The 21,396-nt window shown below is 39.4% G+C and overlaps 1 protein-coding gene across 5 annotated transcripts; it reads left to right on the top strand.

Moving 5' to 3' along the window:
* The first annotated feature begins 194 nt into the window (after positions 1-194).
* On the top strand, positions 195-20,651 carry LOC138761120 (D-amino-acid oxidase-like). 5 transcript variants are annotated; one of them, XM_069932756.1, is made up of 13 exons: positions 221-288; positions 869-1,010; positions 3,665-3,827; positions 3,969-4,192; positions 5,731-5,845; positions 9,062-9,138; positions 11,078-11,143; positions 11,518-11,572; positions 11,687-11,788; positions 14,600-14,682; positions 15,515-15,632; positions 15,761-15,859; positions 20,212-20,651. In XM_069932756.1, the coding sequence occupies exons 3-13, from the start codon at positions 3,825-3,827 to the stop codon at positions 20,341-20,343; spliced, it is 1,074 nt and encodes a 357-aa protein (XP_069788857.1). In that variant the 5' UTR covers positions 221-288; positions 869-1,010; positions 3,665-3,824; the 3' UTR covers positions 20,344-20,651. The 5 variants fall into 5 exon arrangements, with proteins under 5 accessions (XP_069788858.1, XP_069788857.1, XP_069788856.1 ...); XM_069932757.1 differs by lacking the exon at positions 869-1,010 and having other exon boundaries at positions 195-288; XM_069932755.1 differs by lacking the exons at positions 221-288; positions 869-1,010 and adding an exon at positions 319-423.
* The last annotated feature ends 745 nt before the right edge of the window (positions 20,652-21,396 follow it).

The following is a 21,396-nucleotide window of genomic DNA, read 5'->3' as shown; positions in this document are numbered from 1 at the left end:
CAGCTGAAAGGATAGGTCGCGAGCGTGGAAGGGCGGGCCAGAGCCGGCGCGCGCGGTGGAAGGTGGGGGGGGGGCCAGAGCCGACGCGCGCCGTGGAAGGGCAGGCCAGAGCCGGCGCGCGCGGTGGAAGGGGGGGGGCCAGAGCAGACGCGCGCCGTGGAAGGGCGGGGCCGGAGCCGGCGCGCGCGCGGCGGAAGGTCAATCACGGTGAGCGCAATTGGAGAAGGAGCGCGAGGACTGCGCATGCGCTGGGGATTGAAGGACAACGACCCAGGGCCAGCAACCGAGGTACAGAGAGGTTTAAAGCGCCCCCCTCCCCTCCCTTTCATTAACCCCATGCAGTGATAGTGGCGATCTCCACCTGTGCAGGGAGTATGCGGCTAAAACGGAGGGACCGTGGTCCCGGTTCTTACAGAGCGACATGTAATCTCGGTGCATTTGATATTTACTCTTGTTTGTTTATTATCCAAATTCTTCTGGTAGCCATTGTCCATTGCACGCGTGGATCTTGTATTTAGGAATGAGAAGAATTTGCTGGCAACACCAGCAGGGCAGACAACCTCAATAGCATATCGATATGGGAAGAACAAAATCGGATATGGATAAAGAAAGGAAGGAGAGAATCTGAGGTCCGGGTGAAAATGGTAAATAGAGCCCGGTCCTGCAAGCTGAAACACGGAGTGACTCCAAGATACCATCGCTGTGCCGTCGACCTCTGTTAAACAATGGCACTCACTTCGTCTCACCGAACTATATTTACCCTGTTATCATTTGGCAACTGTCTGAAGGAAACGGATGGTTTCTGGCTCATGATTGCAGTGTTTCATATCAAATGGTAACTTCTCTTTCCGTCTTGATGTTTCCCCAGGATCTTGATCGGATTCAACCTGTTTCCATCACTCAGGTGACACTTAGACCACTTCGGCCCACGATCCCATGCCGCCCCATTCACCTGGACCCCCGGATGTTTTAGGATGGTGGGAGAAAGTCCACGCAGACAAGGGGAGAAGGTAGAAATTCTGGCGCTGTCAGGGCGTGGCGCCAACCTTGCCGCCCCTCCCGCAGGATAATCCGCCGCATTATCTGACAAAGCACACACTGCGGAGCATTGGGCCATCACAGCCTGCCGTTGGAAACGTCCCCGGGGGTGGAGGTGAATGGGGTGTAAGTTTGCCAGACGGACTCGTGGACCGAAATGGCCTGCTATCGTGCTGCATGTCTAGTCAGGCGGACAGTGGAAGCTTCCGTCTTGTTAGAAATAGAAGTACCTTTAAAGAAATTGCTCGAGACAAAAATTGAGAACAAAGAACATTTATTACAACAACAATGCAAAGTTGGGTGCTTCCCCTTACCCTGGGAATACACACACATACTGGGGCTCACCCAACTTTTATACAGTCAATTTCAGTATCAGAGTGCCCTCCCCCTTACATTCTTCTGCCCCCTGGATGGGTTTGGCATAGGTAATCCTTCCTGCCTACGTGCAGTTTCAGTACACTTGGAGGACCAGGGGGTATCCTGTGGGTGTCTTCTTATGCCATTATTCCCATTGTCCTCATTCACATCCTAGCCCTTGTCCCCATTCACACCTTCCCGACTCTCAGGGCTAAAGTCCCTTCATCTGCAGGGTTCGTTAATCTTGTCTAGGGTTTACTAGTTAAATATGCATACTTGAAAAATCTGTGTATGGCTTACTAATTATAGATGTATAACTTGCTAATACTGTCTAAGGTCTTCTAATTATTTATGCAAGCCTTGCTAATTCTATCTGGGGCTTGGCGACCCTTATCTCGTTCAGACTAACTCTACTTCTATTCTCAATTGTCTGTCCTTCTCTCCTTCATTCAGTGAACTTGCTGCTGTAGGAGATTCTTATCTTACTCAGACAGTGTCAGCTTCCTGCCTTCTAATATCCATGTCTCATGTTGTTTGTACTGGCTTCATTCATTTACTTATGTATCAATTTTATTTTCTTCATTTCTTCATGTTCATATTGCAATGTCAGTTTTTATCATCTCTCACAGTCTCGTACTCTTTAAGGAGGCGGGTCTGATTTTGCATTAAGTTGTCAACTTCAGACTGCGAGGCTATTTCGGAACGATGAGGGAAAGATGATTGGCGGTGGGTGGACTGGCTAGTGGGGTTCCAGGAGAAATAAAACCGACAGCTTTTGGGGAGGGGCAGAGTTCACATTATATCAGATTTAGCTGAGAGAGATGCAAAAAGGATGGGAGAAGTTGGGGGTGGAGCTGGGTGTGCTTGAATGGGAGATTGCGTGTCTTGTGCAACAGGGCCCAATTGATAAAGAGTTTCAATTTGAAACGTTGACCATTTTTCTCACATGGATTCTGCTTGACCTGCTGAGTTCCAGCAGATTGTGTTTGGCCTGGTCTCCTGTCTTGATGCTTCTTGTTATTTGATCAAGGCCGCAGTGTGTGAAAACTACATAACTGCTGGTGTGCCATGGAAATCATACCATTCCCTTCAGACTGAGGTGCGGGATGTGCAACCGCAGTCGTGATGAGTTTGTGACTTTGCTCTCATAGCCTGCTTGAGTGAAACAGACGGGCTCATGGGAACCAGGTATTGGAGCTGAGATTAAAGAGTGGGCTGAGGGCAAGAAGGCTCCTGAATGGCCTCGGGTGCTGATTGTCTTGGAGGTTTGGAGGAGGCCGATGAATTGAACAGGAGTTTGCGCAGCTGCAGAGGCTGCGGGAACACAAGAGGCGAATCCACAGACTCTTGGTGACTCTGAGGGACTCTCTTGCATCTCTTTCCCTGTTACTGTCTGGGGTGTCAGGTGACACGAATGACAACTCTGTCTTGCCTGACAGCAAGCAGAAAGTAATTTCATGTTCTGTATTGTTACATGGCAATAAAGGAATCTTGATGTTGAAGACTCATTCAATGACACTTTGAAGTTTTGCTGCTCCTTAGAAGAGTAAAAGAAGACTTCCATCTGGTATCTCAGAGACTCAATATTTCATGTTCCTTGGCTCCTCAAGCAGAATGAACACGTTCAATCTTCAGCAGGTAGAGCTGAAAACCGGAAGCAATAGAGATAAAACAAACCTCTATCCTGACCCAAGTCCCAACAGGAAACATATTGAGGAATACAAAATTTTGAGGGGTATAGATAGACAAGCCAAGAAATTAAGAGCAGGGAGATTATTGAAAGTGTGTTACATAATGCAAAGCTGGGCCAAAAAATGAATTCAGATACTTTACAGTAAAGGTCTATGAGAGATTCTTGAAGGTGTTGCTAGGATTGTTTTATATGCAGAGAGATGGGTAGAGTATAATTGTTTTCTTGAAAATTGAGCAATCTGAGGACAGATATATTTGTTGTGTTTAAAACTGAGTAAATAAGAAGAATCTATTTTCCTTGGTGGAGAGATCAAATTCAGCATTGTATATTTAAAGTCATTGGTAAAGATGAAGATCGTACTGAAGAAATATATTTTCATCCATAAGTTTTTATTGAGACATAAAGCTTATTACATTTACAAAGTATTGGGTAGTTATACTTCACGTTGGAAATGTTCTGTGATAGAATGGAGCACTTTTGAAATATAGTCACCTTTGTAATAAAGAAAACTAGACTGCAACTTTGTCCACATAGAACAATGTAATATACAAATTACCTGTGTTATGTTATTTGCAGGATACATATTGCACGGACCATGGAATATTTTCCCTGATTTTCAAAGTGATTTCAAGCCATAACTTCTGATTCAGAGATCAGACTAGTACTAGCAAACTACAACTAACGCCACGTGAGCATTCAGAAACAACCAGAGGGCTTAACCTTCACAATATTGCAAATGGTTAGTTAATAATTAGTACAACAGTTACTTTATTTTATAACTAAGGGCAAAGATTGTTCTGATCACAGGAAGCTGTCATCAGTCCTCGTTGTGAAGTTTAGTAGCGAATACATGAATCATTTTTCTCTGTTTCTTTTCTAGATTCAGACGGTCAACATTTCAGGACAAGAAATGCGTGTGGCTGTGATTGGAGCGGGAGTAATTGGCTTATCTTCAGCTCAATGCATTGTTAATCGCTTTCAACCCCGAGTCAACCCATTGACAGTTGTCATTTATGCAGATACTTTTACACCAGATACTGCAAGTGATGGGGCTGCAGGGTTGTGGCAACCTTATGTATTTGATGAAGAGAAACCAGAGGAATTGTAAGAAGAATTATTTTTATACTTTTTTATAAATAGATATACTGGATATCAAATTATGCCTCATTACAAGGTGCATAATGGTAGAAGAATACATTTTAATACGCATGGAACATTTTATTGTGTTTCTGCATTTTTTTCCAAGTCATTACTATATTTTTTGTTTTATTTTGTTTTCATTCTTAAAATGTGGACTTATGGTTCCATCTGCACCACTAACCTTTTGGCAGATTATTTCTTCCTAAGAGGGCTTAAGTGACTTGAGTTGTAGATTGGCAGACCACATCAACATTGACAAATAGTGGATGGTGATTAATCTAATTCAATGTTTAATTTTACAAATGGAGAAAGCAAAGAAAGGAATGGCAGAGTCAGAAATAGATTCTCGCTAATTACCGAAGGGCATCAGTTTACAGTGAGTTGGAGAAGGTTTAGAGGGGATCTAAGGACCTCTTGGTAGGGGAGCATTTTGGTGAGAGTGACTACAACTCCCTTAGCTTCAACAACGCTATGGAAAAGGATAAAACAGTCAAACTGGGAAAGTGCTTAACTGAGGAAGGGATGAGGCAGGAATGAGCAAAAATAAATTGTAAACAGATGTTTAAAGGTGAAAGCACAGAAGTCATGTGGAGGAAGTCGAGGGACCACTTGTGCAGGGTTCAAGATAGGCTTATCCCACTGGAACAAGGAAAAGATGGTAGGAAAATGAAACCGTGGATGATGAAACAAGTCAGGCAACTCGTCAAGAGGAAAAAGGAAGCATACATTAGATATAGGAAGCAGGAAACAGGAAGGGCTCATGAGACCTATATGGTAGCCAGGAAGGAGCTTAAGAAAGGACTTGGGAAAGCTCAAAGGGAGCATGAGAAGGCCTTGGCATGTAGGATTAAGGAGAACCCCGAGGCATTTTAGCATTTGTAAAGAACAGAAGGATGACTGGAATGAAGTTGGGGTGCTAAAGGATGAAGGAGACAACATGTCTGGAGGCAGAGGAGGTTGGGGGGTCCTAAATGAATACTTTGCATCAGTATTCACAAGAGAAACGGATCTTGATCACTATTTTGTTTAGAAGGATTAACAAGTATCACTACTTTTGTTAACACTTGTTGTTCAGTACAATTCTGTTACTTCCATAAAATCCATAGTTTGAAAAGTAATAATGGTACAAGAATGAATTTTAAAAGCATGGAAATTTTTTTTTGCATTTCTGCGTCCAATTTCTCATAATGAATCCTGCATGGCATATTTTAAGTCAAGAACACTTGATAATGGAAAAATCAAGTATGTTAATGTACATCCCATACTACATGGTGTATTGCTATATTAGTGCAACATTAATGTGCTGTGGTATCACTTTATGGATTCTGAAATTTATTGCTAGTTTAATATTCTATTGATTACTCTAGCCCATAGTTCTTATCGGAACAATGCACAATACCAGCTAATATTTATTTTGGAGTTAGTTTTGAAGATTAGTAAATATTTGTATGTTCCTTCAATTGAGTAATAAATTCTCATATTTTCCTGTATTTTAACTGCAGTAAATGGAACAAAGAAACATTTGATTATCTATTGGGTTATATGAATTCACCCGATGCCAACAAGATGGGTTTGTTTTTACAGTCTGGGTACAACATCTTCAAAGAACCTGTGCCAGTAAGTCATTGTCTTGGACATGATCTTGTTCAAAGTGACAATTTAGTGCCCATATTAGTCAGGTTAACAAAATGGGATCTGATCAAGACTCTTACACTATTTTCCAACTTTTGTGCACTTAGTCTATGAATACAAAAAAATTGCTAGAGAAATTCAGCAGGTCCTGCAGAATCAAGAGGGGAAAGGGTATATAACCAACATTTCAGGCCTGGGCTCTTGTCAAGGTAAACCAGGAAGGTGCTTGAATAAAAAGGAAGGGGAGCAGAGAAGAAGGGACAGGGAGAGGAGTATAGTTCAACAGCCAAGAGGCATGGATAGGAGTGTGACAGATTATGTTGTGTTTGTATTGTATATGGATGTGTTTTTGGGAGATAAATTGAGGCAGATTTTTTTTAGTGTAGGTCACATACAAACACTTCAAAATAGATTTCATTTAAAATACCGGAGCTCTGCTCAAGCCAGACTGGGGGCCTTTGCAAAATCTTTGGGGAGTGTCTATAGAGACTTCATTAATGGATTGTTGTTTTGAAAAACAACAGATAAAAGAGATCGGAGGAGTAGTTTGGAGCCGCAGGCTGTCTGGGAGTGCAGCTTGCTGTTCTAAGATGATCATGTGGTTTTGCAAGCAGACAGAGTCAAACAGACTTTTTGTCTGAGTAAGAGAGAGAGAGAGAGATCAGTTCTGCAGTGCTACAGTCAGCAGAAGCAGCAGCTGGGACTGGAACAGGACAAAGTGGCAAGCTTGTGGAAAACCCCATTTGGAAGATGGGTTGTGACTGCTTAGTTCAGCCTGTTCAAAGCCCTTGTGGTTCATGCAAGAGCAGAGGACTGGCTATCTAATGCTTCGCTTGAAATAAGAGTGACCTGAAAGAAAGAGGTTATCATCTGGAAAACCCTGATGGAGCAAGTTTCTTCAGCAAGACACTGATGTGGCTGATTATAAGGGATCAGTTTGTGTCCAGGAACAACAAATCTCTCTCTGAAAACTGACAAGAACCTTCCTGAGTAGGTAACCATTTACCTTTCAACCACTAAAGCCTGTTAAATGTTAAATTCTGTGCACAGTATAAGAATTCCCTGCAACCAGTAAACTTGGAGGAATGAGAAGTGAGATTGGACTGTGAATCAAAACACTTTTCTAAACTTACACACACATTACATGTGTAGAATTAGAAGGGGGGTTAAGTTAGGTTAGTTAAGTCAATAGTGATAAGATAAAGTTTGATCCTGTTTTCATGTTTAAAGATAATTAAAAGCAATTTTTGTTCAAGTAACCCTTTGTCTTGGTGAATATCTATTGCTACTGGGTCTATTGCTACAGGAGGTCAGGAGAGAAAAGAACCCATGAGTTTCTCCACAAATTTTGTGTATTTACTACAATCACACTGTTTGCAGACATTCCTGTTTCACTCCACTTAGTCTATATTCTTCGGTAAGTTTTGTTCCCTGTTCCACGAGTAATTTAGTAGTACAGTATTATCTGCGAATATGATGAGTTCAGATTTCTGGAAATTTTAGGTGATACAGAGATAAAAGCACCAAAATAGTAAAGAGGAAAGATAAAATCTAGACATTGTATGACATTTTGTCCTATTAAAGAGAAGTGGATGGTTTCTCCCTAAATCTGGCAGGCTCAGGAATTTGGTAGTGCCAGGCTGGCATAATTTTCAGAATAACACATTTTTAAATCTCTTTTAATTAAAAAAATTATGTAGTAATATAATAAAATTTCCAGCCAACCTGGGACTATCGGAAACAAGGCCCTAGTAAGTTTCAAAGGAGTGTGAAAAACATGGCCCTGAAAAGCCATATACCAAATCTTTGGGATTTTTCAGCTACTAGGATAGAGGATTGAAGTTTTGCTGAAATTCATTTTGCATCTTTTTCATAAGAAATGAGATTGTCTTAATTCAAGCAAAAATAGTGTCAACATAAATTTAAACTTTTTAAATATAGAGAAACAGCACAGTAAAAGGCCCTTTTGACCCCGAGCTTGTGCTGCCCAAAACACCCAATTGACCTATGACTCCCAGTATGATTTGAATCATACTGGAGGAAACCGGAGCACACAGACAAAACCCACAAAGACATGGGGAGAACGTACAGATGCCTGACAGACAGACTTGAACCCTGGTCCCGGTCGCTGGCGCTGTAACAGTGTTGCACTAACCGTGTCGCTCTCAGCTTGAAGGATCGCTGATTCAGAACTAAATGATCTTCAGCTCAAATGAGCTACTGCTGCACAGAATTGTTTTTGCCTGCTTCTTCATGAGTTAGCTTTGGAAAAATGCCAACAAGAATATTAATAAAACTGTCCTGATTAATACATGCAATATTCTGTGTGTGATTTATGGAGCTTTGTAATAAAAGCATCTTGGCTATCTTTCTCATCCTTATCTTTTATAGCTTTATTGATTCAAAGTTTAGTAAAATAAAATTGCTATGAATATCTAGTTACCCAGCTGATGATATTTTGTACTTGGGCACTCATATTTGACCCTAAATTGTTACAAGAATCAGAACAAACAAAGATCTTCTAAATGCAAGTGCTGTAAAATATAATGTCCTTTGAAATTCATTCTGGTCTTATGGGTGGATCAGCATTTCATTAGTTCAAATGATGTTATCCTGCTGCTAATTTAACGGATATAGTGTCATTTATTTTTTATTAAACTAATGGGTTTTCTAAAGAAGCAAGCAGAGTTACTGAACGTTCAAGTATTTATAGTCTCATCATTAATTTATAGGTGTTGATGTTTGTATCTTGAACACAGTAGCCAACATTGAAAATAAATTTCTGGCTAAGCTACATCCAGGAAACTCCCACATTATGCAATCCTATCGATATTCTCACATCATGTCTGAAAAATCTTTAGAAGCTGGTGAAATTTTTGAATCCTGACAGGTATACCAAATGAGGCTCAGCAATTATGAAGATACATCTGAATAACTGGGCAAGAGTTTGTATTTCAAACTGAATACCACTTCCTTTATCTTGTTCTGATCAGAAAATGAAGTGGTCATTCCAATGAAAAAGACCATTACAAATTTTATAAGCAGGGAGGCAGATAGATCGACTAATAAGTTGTTATGTAATCAACAGTCATTTGATGTGTCGTTGAAATTTGTAGCAGCCAAAACCAAGAAAAAAATAATTATGATGTTTGATTTTTAGGATTGTAAAAGAATATAATTATTTTTCTTTCTTCCACATAGGACCCATCCTGGAAAGACATTGTTTTGGGATTTAGACACTTGACAGCAAATGAACTCAAGCTATTCCCTGGATTTAGGTATATTTTGCACAAAAGTTTGAATCAAAGTCTTTACATCACATATCATTTTGTACCTGTAAAGTAGGTATAAACATTTAATAACTAAGCTTGGTTATTCACATTTCAAGTTAAAATATTGCGAGCCACAAATGGCCAGCGAGGAAAGTTCAAATTGTTACACTAATTTGAAAAGTGTCTTGATTAGTTTTTATGCAGCTCGGATTATCATGAATTGAAAACTGTTTGATAGAAAGGGGACAGATATTAGGAATAAATGGAACACTCTCACCAGTAGGCAGTGACCTATAGAATACTGCAGGAATCAGTACTTGGACTTCAGGTGCTCAGAATATACATTAACAGGAGTAAATGTACCATTAGTGACAGAAAATGCTGGAAACACTCAACAGTTCAGTATCTATAAAAATAGAATCAGGGTTAATATTTCAGGTCTAAAACCCACCATTAGTACTGGGAAAAGAGAAAACAAGTTAGTTTGTGTTAGCAGAGAAGGTAAGAGAAAGACGGGGAGAATGAAGGGTGAAACCATTTGGGTTAACGTGAGAGGCAGAATCATTCATGCTTCTTTGTCTGTATTATGTGTTGCTAAATAATTGACTATACTAATAGAAAGAGGAAAACAGCAAAATTCACAGGCCAAGACTGATTTAATGCATGTAGGATGTTTCCTGTGGCCAGTGGGATATTAGAACAGGGATTTCTAATCTCACGGTACACAGTGAGATGTTCTCAACTGAGGTGTGTAAACATATCTTTACTTAAAGGGTCTTGAACCTGTGGAATTCTCTACTAAAGAAAGTATGGAGGCCAATTCACAGAATATAAGTAAATAGAAAGATTTATGGGGACTAAAGGCATCAAGGAGTATGGAAAGGGATGAGCATGTCATTTTGAGAAAAAGTATCTGCCATGACTGTATTGAATGGTGGAGTGGGCCAAGTGGCAACTTCCACTTTCTATTGTAAACAACTGATTATTTGGGGGAAACTTTCCATAATGTGACCAGTTGCTTCTCTTGTCTGAATTTACATTATCTTAGAATTTGTACAAATGACACTGATCAGAATACTTACAATGCTGGATAGATTGGCAGCTCCTCCATGAATTTAAATTCACAGGGAATGAAAGACAGTCAGGAAAGCATTGGAATAGTTGGTTGAAAGATTTAAATAATTGGCTGGTTGCAATGGCAGAGATATGCAATGAATAAATTGAGTGTCATGTTATTGAATCTTGAAAATCAGAAAATAAATGGTTATATTCCTGCAGCTTGCAGAATTATTTGTTCTCAGCCAGGCAAGAGGTTGGATGCAACATTTATGAGATTAACTTTTTTGGGTTCCAGCTTCTCATTGATTTTTGTGAATAATCCTAAAAATTATTAGCTTGAAATGTTGGAACAAACACCAAAATGGTGTGGCTGAATTAAAGTAGCAATTCTCTCTTACTTCTATGCACAAATCAAAGGGTTAAAAAAAAGTCATGGCAAATTAACAATTCCTGCATCAACACTACAGGAATCAAGCTTATTATCAAAAGAAATTTATATTTTGATCATTTGGAATATTTGAAATGTCAAGCACCTGTGGATCAGCCTAATTTTATATATGTATGTTATCATATTTTAAAATTTTCTTTTTGTATTTGTATATCAGGATTCTTTGAACAGAAAGCTTCTCTCTTTTTAATACAGTTTATGCAAGTTTATTGTCTGAGCCTGAGCATATAAGTAAACAATACTGTAACAAGGGTAAAAATTTCTTCTATGCCCTGTTAAGTTACAAGACACAGGTAATGTGTTTTCTTTAGGATAGTTGGAGAGATCACATTGCTTCTCAACCCTACCCACCCTTCCTCCATTTGTCCTTGTGATTCTTCATCCATCACATCAATCATCAGTTCAATCTTTCATCAGATTTTCTTTTTTTTTTCCCAGCTATGGTTGGTTTAATACTGCATTAATGTTGGAAGGAAAGTCCTACCTACCATGGATGATGGCAAAGTAAGCTATGACATTTTTTTTTTTAAATCCCAGTTTAGATTTTGTCAGCCTCGGATGGATGGCAAAGGATTCTTACAAGACTGATAAAATAAAATGAAGACTTGAATTGAAATTCTATTCTTAAACCCTGGAGTTAGCACGATTCAGACCCGAGGTCTCCCCAAATTTATTGTGTGGGCCACCAGTGGGCTATAATGTCTCTAAAAAGCTTTTCTATTACGGCTTCAGGGCATTGCAGAAATAAGGTGAAGTAATTACTTGTAGAGGTGTTGTATATTTTATTTCCTCTTCCATAAAGGTCAATGTGATACATAGAAGTTAAGTGAAAATATAGATAGTTACAAACTTTACAGATATATTTTCTTGCATTTAAGGTTAAAAGAACAAGGGGTGCAGTTTGTTGAAAAAAAAATTTCTTCATTTCAAGAGGTACTCTGGATTAATTAAATGCTCTTTTTCTGTTTCGTCATCATCTTGATGTATGTATGTACCTTTATTTTATGTTCTTATGCATTAGCTGTTTCATGCTTCTAACCACAATAGTTAGCTCCAGATTTTGACGTGATAGTGAATTGTACGGGAATACGAGCTCAAGAGCTGCAGCCAGACCCGGAGCTGAAGCCTGCTAGAGGACAGATCATAAAGGTGGGCAAGTTTACTTAATAGTTAGTGCTCATAAGGTATTGAGAGAGGAAACTAAGATTCTCCCCTTCCCATTTCATAAATTCTTCACAATAGTCGCAAAACAGGTAGAAGGATTTTTCACTTACTTTTCTCTTGATCTGTTTTTTTAACTTGTTTTGAATCATCCTTTAATAATATAATATCACCAGCCAACAATACCTCAGAACTCATAATGAAAGCAATGGGAGTGACAATTTATACTATGACAAGCAACCTGGAGACATTTGATGCTGGGAAATTATGCTATCAAATGAGTTTAAATTACTCCCTTTAGACTTTTAAGTTAATTAAATCCATCCACAACTATTGAATAAATTACAATTTTTAGTTGTCTAAAATACGAGCATGCAAATTAGAAGCAGGAGTACTCTACATGGTTTCTCAAACCTCTGGGATTTAATATGATAATTGTTGACTTTATTTTAACTTCAATCCTTCATTTGCAAGGACCTTCATTTGCATTAACCTTTTCAACCTTTATTTTTCAAAAATATCGGCATTAAACAAATTCAAAAACTCGTACTTTCTGAGAGAAATGTTGCCTCATCTTTGTCTTAAAATTCTTTTTAAGTGGATGATACTTAGTTCTAGCCCCTCCTCCAAGAGGAAACATCCTCTACACATCCATCTGGTGAATATCCTTCAGAATCTTGCATATTTCAATTGTACAGTACACAAGTGCTGGAGCAACTCAACAGGTCCTGGAGCATCCATGGAAAGCAAAAGGCAGCAGCCATTAAGGGCAGCCCTTAATGTCGACTTTTTTTTTGTTTTCCATGGATACAGCGTGATCTGCTGAGTTCGTCCAACACTTGTGTTTTAGACAAGACCCCATGTGCAAATTTCTTGTTTACCTTTATTTCAGTCAACTCCCTCTCTCTTCTCAAGTCGGGTATATAATGCTTATTCTGTACATCCTTTCCTCATAAGACACTGAGCTCTTTCCAGGCACAAGTCTAGTATATGTTCTCTGAAGAGCTTTGAACATGTTATCATTCTTCTGTAAAAATGGTGACCAATGCTCTTTAAAATATTCCAGATTTAATCTTGTCAATGTCCAATATAACTGAAAGTAGCCTCTCTACTTTTGTATTCACTTCGCTGAGGGATACATTCTGCAAACTTTTGTAATTTCCTGCTGGAATTGCATTTTAGCCTGCAGCAATAATGCTTTGAAACCCCAAACCCCACTGCATCTGAAATCTGAGATTCTGGACATCTAAAAAGATGCCAAAATGGACAACTTCACATTTTCCAGCAATTTTCTCCATTTGCCAGACCTGTGTGCCTACTCACTTAACTTCTCTTTATGTAGTCTCCTTGTGTCTTCAATGCAACCTAATTTATTGCCTAATTTTGATCACTTGTAATGTTAGCAAATTTGGAACCTTCGTTCAGATCCAATGTAAATTGTAAAATGTTGAGACTGATTGATCCCTGTGCCCTACCAAATGTTAGAACTTACTGCCTTGAAAATGATTAATCCTTGCTTACTGATTTTTTCCCAGTTTAAAACAGGAAATGGAGAAGTATTGTTTCCATACTTCCATTTCTTGTTAATTTTAAAATCGTGCACAGAAGTCCACTATCACATTTTGTCATTCCTTTCAGCGCGGTCCTGATGAAAATTTATTTTTCCTTTGAAATTGCCTTCCTTCTCCTGGAGTGGAACCCAGTTAGAATGACTTCAAAGTTAAATTTTCTTTCTCTGGAGATTTAATCAAGCACTTTCTGTCTCAGTTTATGGTTTCACTAAACACTGGTTTCCCACACTGAACATATATGTGATGACATTATTTTTAAAGCAAAGTTATTTTACAACATTACAACACAGCAGATCAGAGAACATGTTCAAACTTATGTCTGAAATGAGCAGGATGTCTTATGAGGAAAGGTTGTACAGAACAGACATTGTATGCTGAACTTAGAAATTAGTTCACATGGTTCTAGACTGTATTTGGTTTGAACACTGTCAACCCAACCATTTTGTAATCGCATTACATGCCCTGCCTCCCTGAGCTGTTCCCAGCCTAATGCTTGGAACCTGGCTCATCCGCGTCCTTTTAGCATTTATCTGTTCTAATCCAGCCTGACATACTTTCGTGACTTTCACCAACTTCCCCCTCATTTCCACCATCAAACTTCACTTGGAAACTCTAGTTTAGCACAAGCCAACATCCATTCTTTGTTCAAATCTCCTTCCAGTCAATGACTCTATTTGTCACAGACCTTTCTCCTCTGAATAGGCTTGCTTATTTTCTATCTCCTGCTCTCAAATCGTGTAGCTTGCAAAAGAAAGGCCTTGAGCTTGTGTCAATACAGTCAAACAGAATGTAATGTTTGTGTCACATCCTTGACTAATTTTTTTTTTAAAAAAAAGTTAATTGATCATTGATGTATTGACTGATGAATTTGTCATAAAGTCATTGGAGAGGTACAGCACAGAAACAGGCCTTTTGGCCCACCAGTTCATGCCAACCATCAAGTACCTATTTTTATACATTCTGAAGTTCATATATCCCCCCAAACTCCCACATTGTATCATTTACCTATAAATTAGGAGTAATTTAGAGAACATGTAAGCTCCTGACAAATAGCACCAAGGTTCAGGATTGAACCCAAGTAACTGGAGCTGTGACTCAGTGGGTGCCAATGAATTTCTAAGGCATTGTTCATGAAGTTCGGGGATTGAATTATATGTTTTGTGTTGGTTAATATATGAAATTTAATTTTGTGAGTTTTAATTTTTCACCCATTTGAAAATGTATTCAGGTTTATGCACCTTGGATGAAGCACTTTATTCTCTCACATGATTTGAGAAGTGGGGTTTATTCCTTGCCGTATATTATACCAGGGTAAGAGTGATCAAAGCACTTAAACGATTGAATTCCACAAAAATAAGCATGGTGAAGATTGCTAATCAAAGTCTTTGGTTAAATACAGAGCATTAAATATCTTCCAATTATTCTTGGCCTTGAACCTCAAACTTTATTCTTCTCAGGCTGCACTAACCTCCATTGCAATCCCCTTCCTCCTTCCTATCAGCTCTTTCCTTTGTTTCTTATATAATTTCTGTTTCTTTTCATGCTCTTTTAGAAAATACACAGTGATTTGAAAATTTACTAATTGTTTGTTATATTTATTCCTCTTAATTTTTTTACTGCATTGCATTGGAAAGGCTATTGTTCATTTGATTCAGCAAGACACATAAATTACCGGTATGTTTGCCCTCCTTTTTTTCTACCCACATTTTCACAGTTACACGAGTTTCCATCTAGATCCTTCCCCCTCTCCCATTCGTTCCCCGTCCATGGGGATTTATTAGCCCCCTGCATCATTATTATATACAGAATGGGAAGGTACTCAATAATTGTTTTAGTAATTTCTCATGTCTGTCAGCTAAATAGTCATTGGATTAGTGTGAGGATACCACATATAAAATGAGATATTCCCTCTCCAAGGGAATCATGTTCAGGGAAAGTTCTAACATACTACCCACTTAATAGTTAAGCTGGCTTCTAACCTGAAGTCAGAATAAATGATTAAGATAAAGTGTCCTTGGCCGACAAGTTATACAGCAATGCATGTTGTAATATCATTAATGATTGATAAGAACATTTAGTGAAGTTCTGTGTCACCTTCAATCTAAATAATGTATAAACTGTTGTTACCGTGGTCTCATTTCAGGAGTAAATTAGTAACCGTCGGAGGAATCTTCCAGCTTGGGAATTGGAGTGAGGAGAACAATCCCAAAGACCACAACACAGTGTGGGAAAATGGCTGCAAACTTGTACCCACTCTGAAGGTTGTTTCTCGGAATATTATTCTATTTTATGGCAAAATAAAGATAGCATCGCCATTCAAATTAGTTAATAGTGCATATTGTAATCTGGAAATCATCTGTTCATTTATTAAGAAACAAAATTCTTACAGAACGCCAGGATAGTAGAAGACTGGACTGGACTTCGACCCGTCCGTAGCAGGATCCGTTTAGAGCGACAGACCTTCAACACAGGACCAGAGAAATTTGAGGTACAATGCCAAAACGTAATTTTTTTTAAAATGATGAACACAAAAAAAGTGAAAGAAAATAAAATTTATCACTTCACCTCAGTGAAGTTACAGTACATATGAGTATTTTTTCTTATATTTTCTTTAATTTATACAGCTGATGGTACATGGTCCAGAATTTTTTTGTTGTATTCACTAGAAAAATCCATTAAAGTTGAATTCCTAATCTATACTTTCCAATTTTTTTTTTTAGTATTTTCATCTTGGTATTAAGATGAAAAAAGAAGTTATCACCCAAATTTTAGGATGACCAAAATAAACAGTTTGGGACATCATTAAGAAGAAAGAGTGTACTGGTGAGCTCAGTAATTACAACAGGTCTGGTATTCCAGGGAAGACCTCTACTGCTGATGACAGAAGAATTCTCATCATAATGAAGAAAAATCCCCAAATATATGTCCAACAGATCAGAAACACTCTTCAGGAGGTAGGGGCAGATGTGTCATGACTACTGTTCAGAGAAGACTTCATGAAAAGAAATAGAGGCTACACTGCAAGATGCAAACCACGAGTTACGCACAGAAACAGGCTGGCCAGATTATCTTTTGCCAAAATGTATTTGAAAGAGCCTGTAGAATTCTGGAAAAGGGTCTTGTGAACAGATGAGACCAAGATTAACCTTAATCAACATGATGGCAAGAGCGAAGTGTGGAGGCGTAAAGAAACTGCCCAAGATCCAAAGCATACCCACTTTGCCATGGTTTGCATCATGCAGTGACGCCTCTGTATTTCTTTTCTTGAAGTCTTCTGTGGATAGCAGTCATTGACATATACATACCTGCATCTCTTCTGTCATACATGCATTTGGGAATTTTTCTTCATTATTATGAGAATTCTTCTGTCATCAGTAGTGGAGGTCTTCCCTGGAATACCTGTCCTGTCGTGATTACTGAGCTCACCAATATACTCTTCCTTCTTAATGATGTTACAAACTGGTAATTTTGGTAATCCTGAGGTTTGGGCAATGTCTATTTTATTTTTGTTTTTCCATCCTCTTGTCTTCCATTGGCACAACTCTGGTCCTCGGGTTGAAAAATGGAAACTACTGACTTCAAAGGTGATCAAAAGCTTGGAAGCAAGCCTAGCTCTCTTATACCTGCACCAATGAAGCATTTAAACATACCTGAGTACTCACAAACACCTGTGAAGCCCAATGTCCCAAACATTATGCTGCCCTGAAATGAGCGGATTCCAGTATTTGATGGCCTATAGGACCCTCCCCTTTTTCCCCCAAAAAAATACCTCAAAAACCTCCCAGGTCTTATATGCGAAGGTGACCTTGGAGCAAAGCATTCAAACCAAAAGTTATAATGTAAGCCGAGGAGCCTGTAATAGAGCGGCAACTAAAGTTGGTGGAGGACTATCTACAGCAAAAATGGTCCATGCATGGAGAAAGCAAGAAAAACAGCTAGAGGCTGTCCAGCCCAACATTGGCCACAACTTGAGGAAGAGTTAAAAAACTGGTGCTAAAAGAAAGGGAATCAGGGAAATGCATTCGACCATGAGGCCAGGAAATTAGAAGAACAGAAGCATAAGGATTTTCCTGGTGCAAAAGTTGGCATTACCGGTTCATGAAAAGGTACAGTCAAAAGGCAAAGGAGGAAAAACCCAACACCCAACCCCAACCAACCAATTTTCCCCTGCAGCCGCTGCAACCGTGTCTGCCTGTCCCGCATCGGACTTGTCAGCCACAAACGAGCCTGGCGTGGACTTTTACCCCCTCCATAAATCTTCGTCCCCGAAGCCAAGCCAAAGAAGAAGAGAGACAGTCTACCAATATGTACAAAAATAACCATTGCACAGAAAATGCCAGTGGATTATGAAGACAAAATATTAAACTTTCATAAGTTTGTAATAAATGCATGAAAATGAACTTGTTTTGAATTGAGCCAAATAGGGAATATGGATGAAGTTCCAGTCACATTTGATGAACTGTCCAACAAAACTGAGTAGTTATGAAAAGGCACAATAGTTCTGGCCTGTTGTCCTGATGGCACAAAACTGACATTGTTTGTTATATTTAAACAAAAGACTCAATCCGAAGAAAATATTCCATGCGGTGTGTTCATTCATGTTCATCCGAAAGGCTGAATGGACAAAGTTGGAATCAAATTATGGTTGCAGAGTCCTAGTGGACTCTTTAAAAAAAAAAAAAAAAACTGCAATTCAGGGCGGAGAGAACTGAAGAAGTTAACAAAAAGCGCATGAACTGAAAACCCAGATAGCTGTTATTCCTGGTGGTCTGATGAGATGTGTGTATAAAATAACAATGAGGGAACACTGGAATAAATGGATGGGAGAAAAGGAACATGCACTAACATGAAGAGAGAAATATCCCACCATTACACAGGTGTGTGTGAATGAATGAAGACTTCGAGGGACACTGTAAGAGCTGGAATTATATTTAAGGCTTTTAAGAAGTGTAGAATCAGTAATGCCTTTGATGGCACTGTGGATGATACTGTAGCAAGATCGCTACGGCTACAGCTAGGTTATGACTCTCGGTAATAGAAAGAAGCACATCAGTAAAGTCTATTCAACACTGAGTTTATTCAGTGGCAGCTCTGCCTTTTATAGTCAACTTGGCTGTGTCACCAGCAGAGCATGGCTTGAGCAGGCCAGCTGCCAATTGGTTACCTTGGATGACCGAGCCCCAATTGGGGTCAGATGAGCGATGGGCTGGTCCAAGTTTAAGTAGGCAGGTTTCAACCAGTCAAGTGTGAAAGTCTATTGTACAAGACATAAGTGGTGCCATTGTGTCTGAGGGCAAAGTAAGGCCCCTCGTAAGGCCTCTGTAGAGGTGGCCGGTAAGCCCTACACTGAACAAACACGTCTTTGGGACAGAAGTGCAGGTTTGGCTGTGGGGTCTAGGTTTAGTGGGAGTCAGGGAACCTAGGCACCTCTGTGCTGGAGGCGTCTGTCATGAGGGTGGTTAAAGTTTCAACGGGTACACGAGGAGGGTGGCATTGGCTAGGTTGTTTTTGGTGGCCTGAAAGGCCTTGCTCACCTCCTTGGTCCATTGTATGCTTTTAGTGGGTCCTGCCATGAGGGGAAAGAGTGGGCTCATGATGCAGGCCACTGCAGGTATGAAGTGGTGATAAAATTTGACCATACCTGCAAACTTTTGTCCCTTCACTGTCAATGGCATGGGGAAAGAGCGAATAGCATCCACCTTAGTAGGTAATGGTCTGGCTCCATGTTGGTCGATGCAATGGCCCAGGAAGTCAATAGTCTCTTGACCAAACTGGCACTTGGCCAGGTTAATGGTTAGGCCAAAATCACTCAGCCTGGAGAATAATTACTTTAAGTGGGCAGTGTGCCCAGTGCGAGTGTGGCTGGTGGTTAAAATGTCATAGAGGTAGACGAAGGTAAAATGTGATCCCAGCCCACTGAGTGCATCAGCCTCTGGAAAGTCTGAGCTGTGATTTTAACCTGAAGGGCATATGGAGATATTCAAACAATCTAAAGGGAGTAATGATGCCGGTTTGTGGAATGTCTTCCAGGTGTACCAGGATCTGGTCCTGGTACACCTGGAAGACATCCCAAAAATTGCCATCATTACTGAGGTCCATCTTTGAGAATATCCATGCCCCTTGCAGGTTAGCAGTGAAGTCTTGGACATGGGGCATGGAATATCTGTCCAGTATGATGGCCTCATTTGGGCGGCGGTAGTCTCCACTGCCTTGGGGACCATGTAGAGAGGGGAGGCCCAAGGACTATCGGAGCACCGGACAATGTTGAGTTCTTCCATCTTTTTGAACTCGTCCCTGGCTAGGTTGAGTTTCTCAGGGGGAAGACACCGTGGAGGTGAGGGCCCTCTGTAACGATTTGGTGCCTCACCCCATATTTTGGTTCTGCCGAATGGAAGTGAGGCATGGAGAGGAATTCTGCCAGGACCCAAGCGAATTCATTGTCGGCAGTACTCACTGAGAACACTAAAACAATCTCACGTTAAAATGGCGGGGGGGGGGGGGATCCCTATGTGCCGTCAATGTCAATTACAGTATGTATAAAAAGTGCTGTAATTTCTACATGGTCAAACCAAAATGTATACAAATAACCTTGAGGAAAATCTGTAATGTGCACTTTAATTACATGTGAATTGTTTGATTACAAATTTAAAACTGTGTTGCACAGGGGCAAATAAAGGAAATAAGTGCATTTGTCCCATACATTATGGAAGGGACTATATCCTGATGAAGTTGCTGTCCATTTTCTGTTCTTTTTAAAATTTTTGTTGTTTTCATTTCCTTTTTTTTTAACCTTTTTTTTCACAATATTATGCTGATTGACTCAGATTGATTGTCTTATAGGTGATTCACAACTATGGCCATGGAGGTTATGGCCTGACTATCCACTGGGGCTGTGCCATGGAGGTATCAAACATCTATGACAGGATCCTAAGGGAGAGAAAGCCAAGTTGGAAAATGCCATCCCGATTGTAATGTAACTCAGTCACTCATATCGTTCTGTATTCCCAAGGATTTGTCTTCTGTAGTAATGATCTCAAAGCTTGTACTAACTTTATACTGATTGTTTTTTAGTGATAATTGGCAAATGTTCAATCCACAGTAATTTCCAAGATTCCCAAACTCTCCCTTCTCAAAGCACTTCCCATTTTTACCCCTGTTGCTATGCACCTAGAAATCTTTCTCCATATTTTTCCTCCTATCTATTCCTCCTATAATTCTCTAAATTTTTGAAAAAGGAATTTTTGTGACCTTGGATTGAATAAAAAATAATCATGAAGTGATTATTTATTTGTCATCTTTATTTTGAGGATCAAATTGATAGGAAAATTGATTTTAGAAACATATTTATGTCTGTGAGAAAGGGAAATTTTAGATTGTTGTGGAGTAGGTTTACATAGGTTGGCATAACTTTGTGGGCTGAAGGGCCTGTACAGTGCTGTAATTTTTGAGTTCTAGTTCATGTCTCCTATGGAGGGGCATAATGAGCAGGCAACACTACTTCTCTCCACTCAGAGATGCCTGAGTGTTCATTTGTCTTCATCTGTCCTCAAAAGTAATCCTAACAACCAAGTCTGGAGAGATTAGCAGCAAGAATTTAAAATCATTTTTTCAAAAAAGTTTGTCGAAACATAAATCATGGTACGACTTTCATCAAGAACAAAAGAACTTTGGTTGAACCTGTGGTTCTATGAATTCTGTTCTTGATGGTTGAGTTAGCATTCAGTTATCTAATTGGAAATAAAACTAGTGAAGTCCAATTGAATTGTGTTTAAATGAGACTTGCATTGACTTAAAATTATCCATAGATAATTTTTTAATATCTAGTCAACTAAGAACAAAGAAATAGGAAAAGTGAGAATCATAAATCAGTGATTTCAAAAACTTACAGTACGTTCAAATGATTCGAAATGCTTGGGACCGGTTAAGCTGATTTTTTTGATTTTCTGGAATTTTGTCCAGAGCGTCAGTCGCCAATCCCCAATACCTCCCCATCGCTGTTGCCATTACTGCCTGGGAGCCCGAGGG

Source organism: Narcine bancroftii, chromosome 4, assembly GCF_036971445.1.
Source record: "Narcine bancroftii isolate sNarBan1 chromosome 4, sNarBan1.hap1, whole genome shotgun sequence".
Taxonomy (NCBI): domain Eukaryota; kingdom Metazoa; phylum Chordata; class Chondrichthyes; order Torpediniformes; family Narcinidae; genus Narcine; species Narcine bancroftii.
This window is presented reverse-complemented; position numbering and strand designations above follow the sequence as displayed.

Excerpts from the sequence above, each read along its gene's own strand:
- LOC138761120 (XM_069932757.1), top strand. Across the intron at positions 4,193-5,730 it reads GAAGAGAAACCAGAGGAATT|TAAATGGAACAAAGAAACAT; the intron begins GTAAGAAGAATT and ends TTTTAACTGCAG. Across the intron at positions 11,789-14,599 it reads CTAGAGGACAGATCATAAAG|GTTTATGCACCTTGGATGAA; the intron begins GTGGGCAAGTTT and ends AAATGTATTCAG.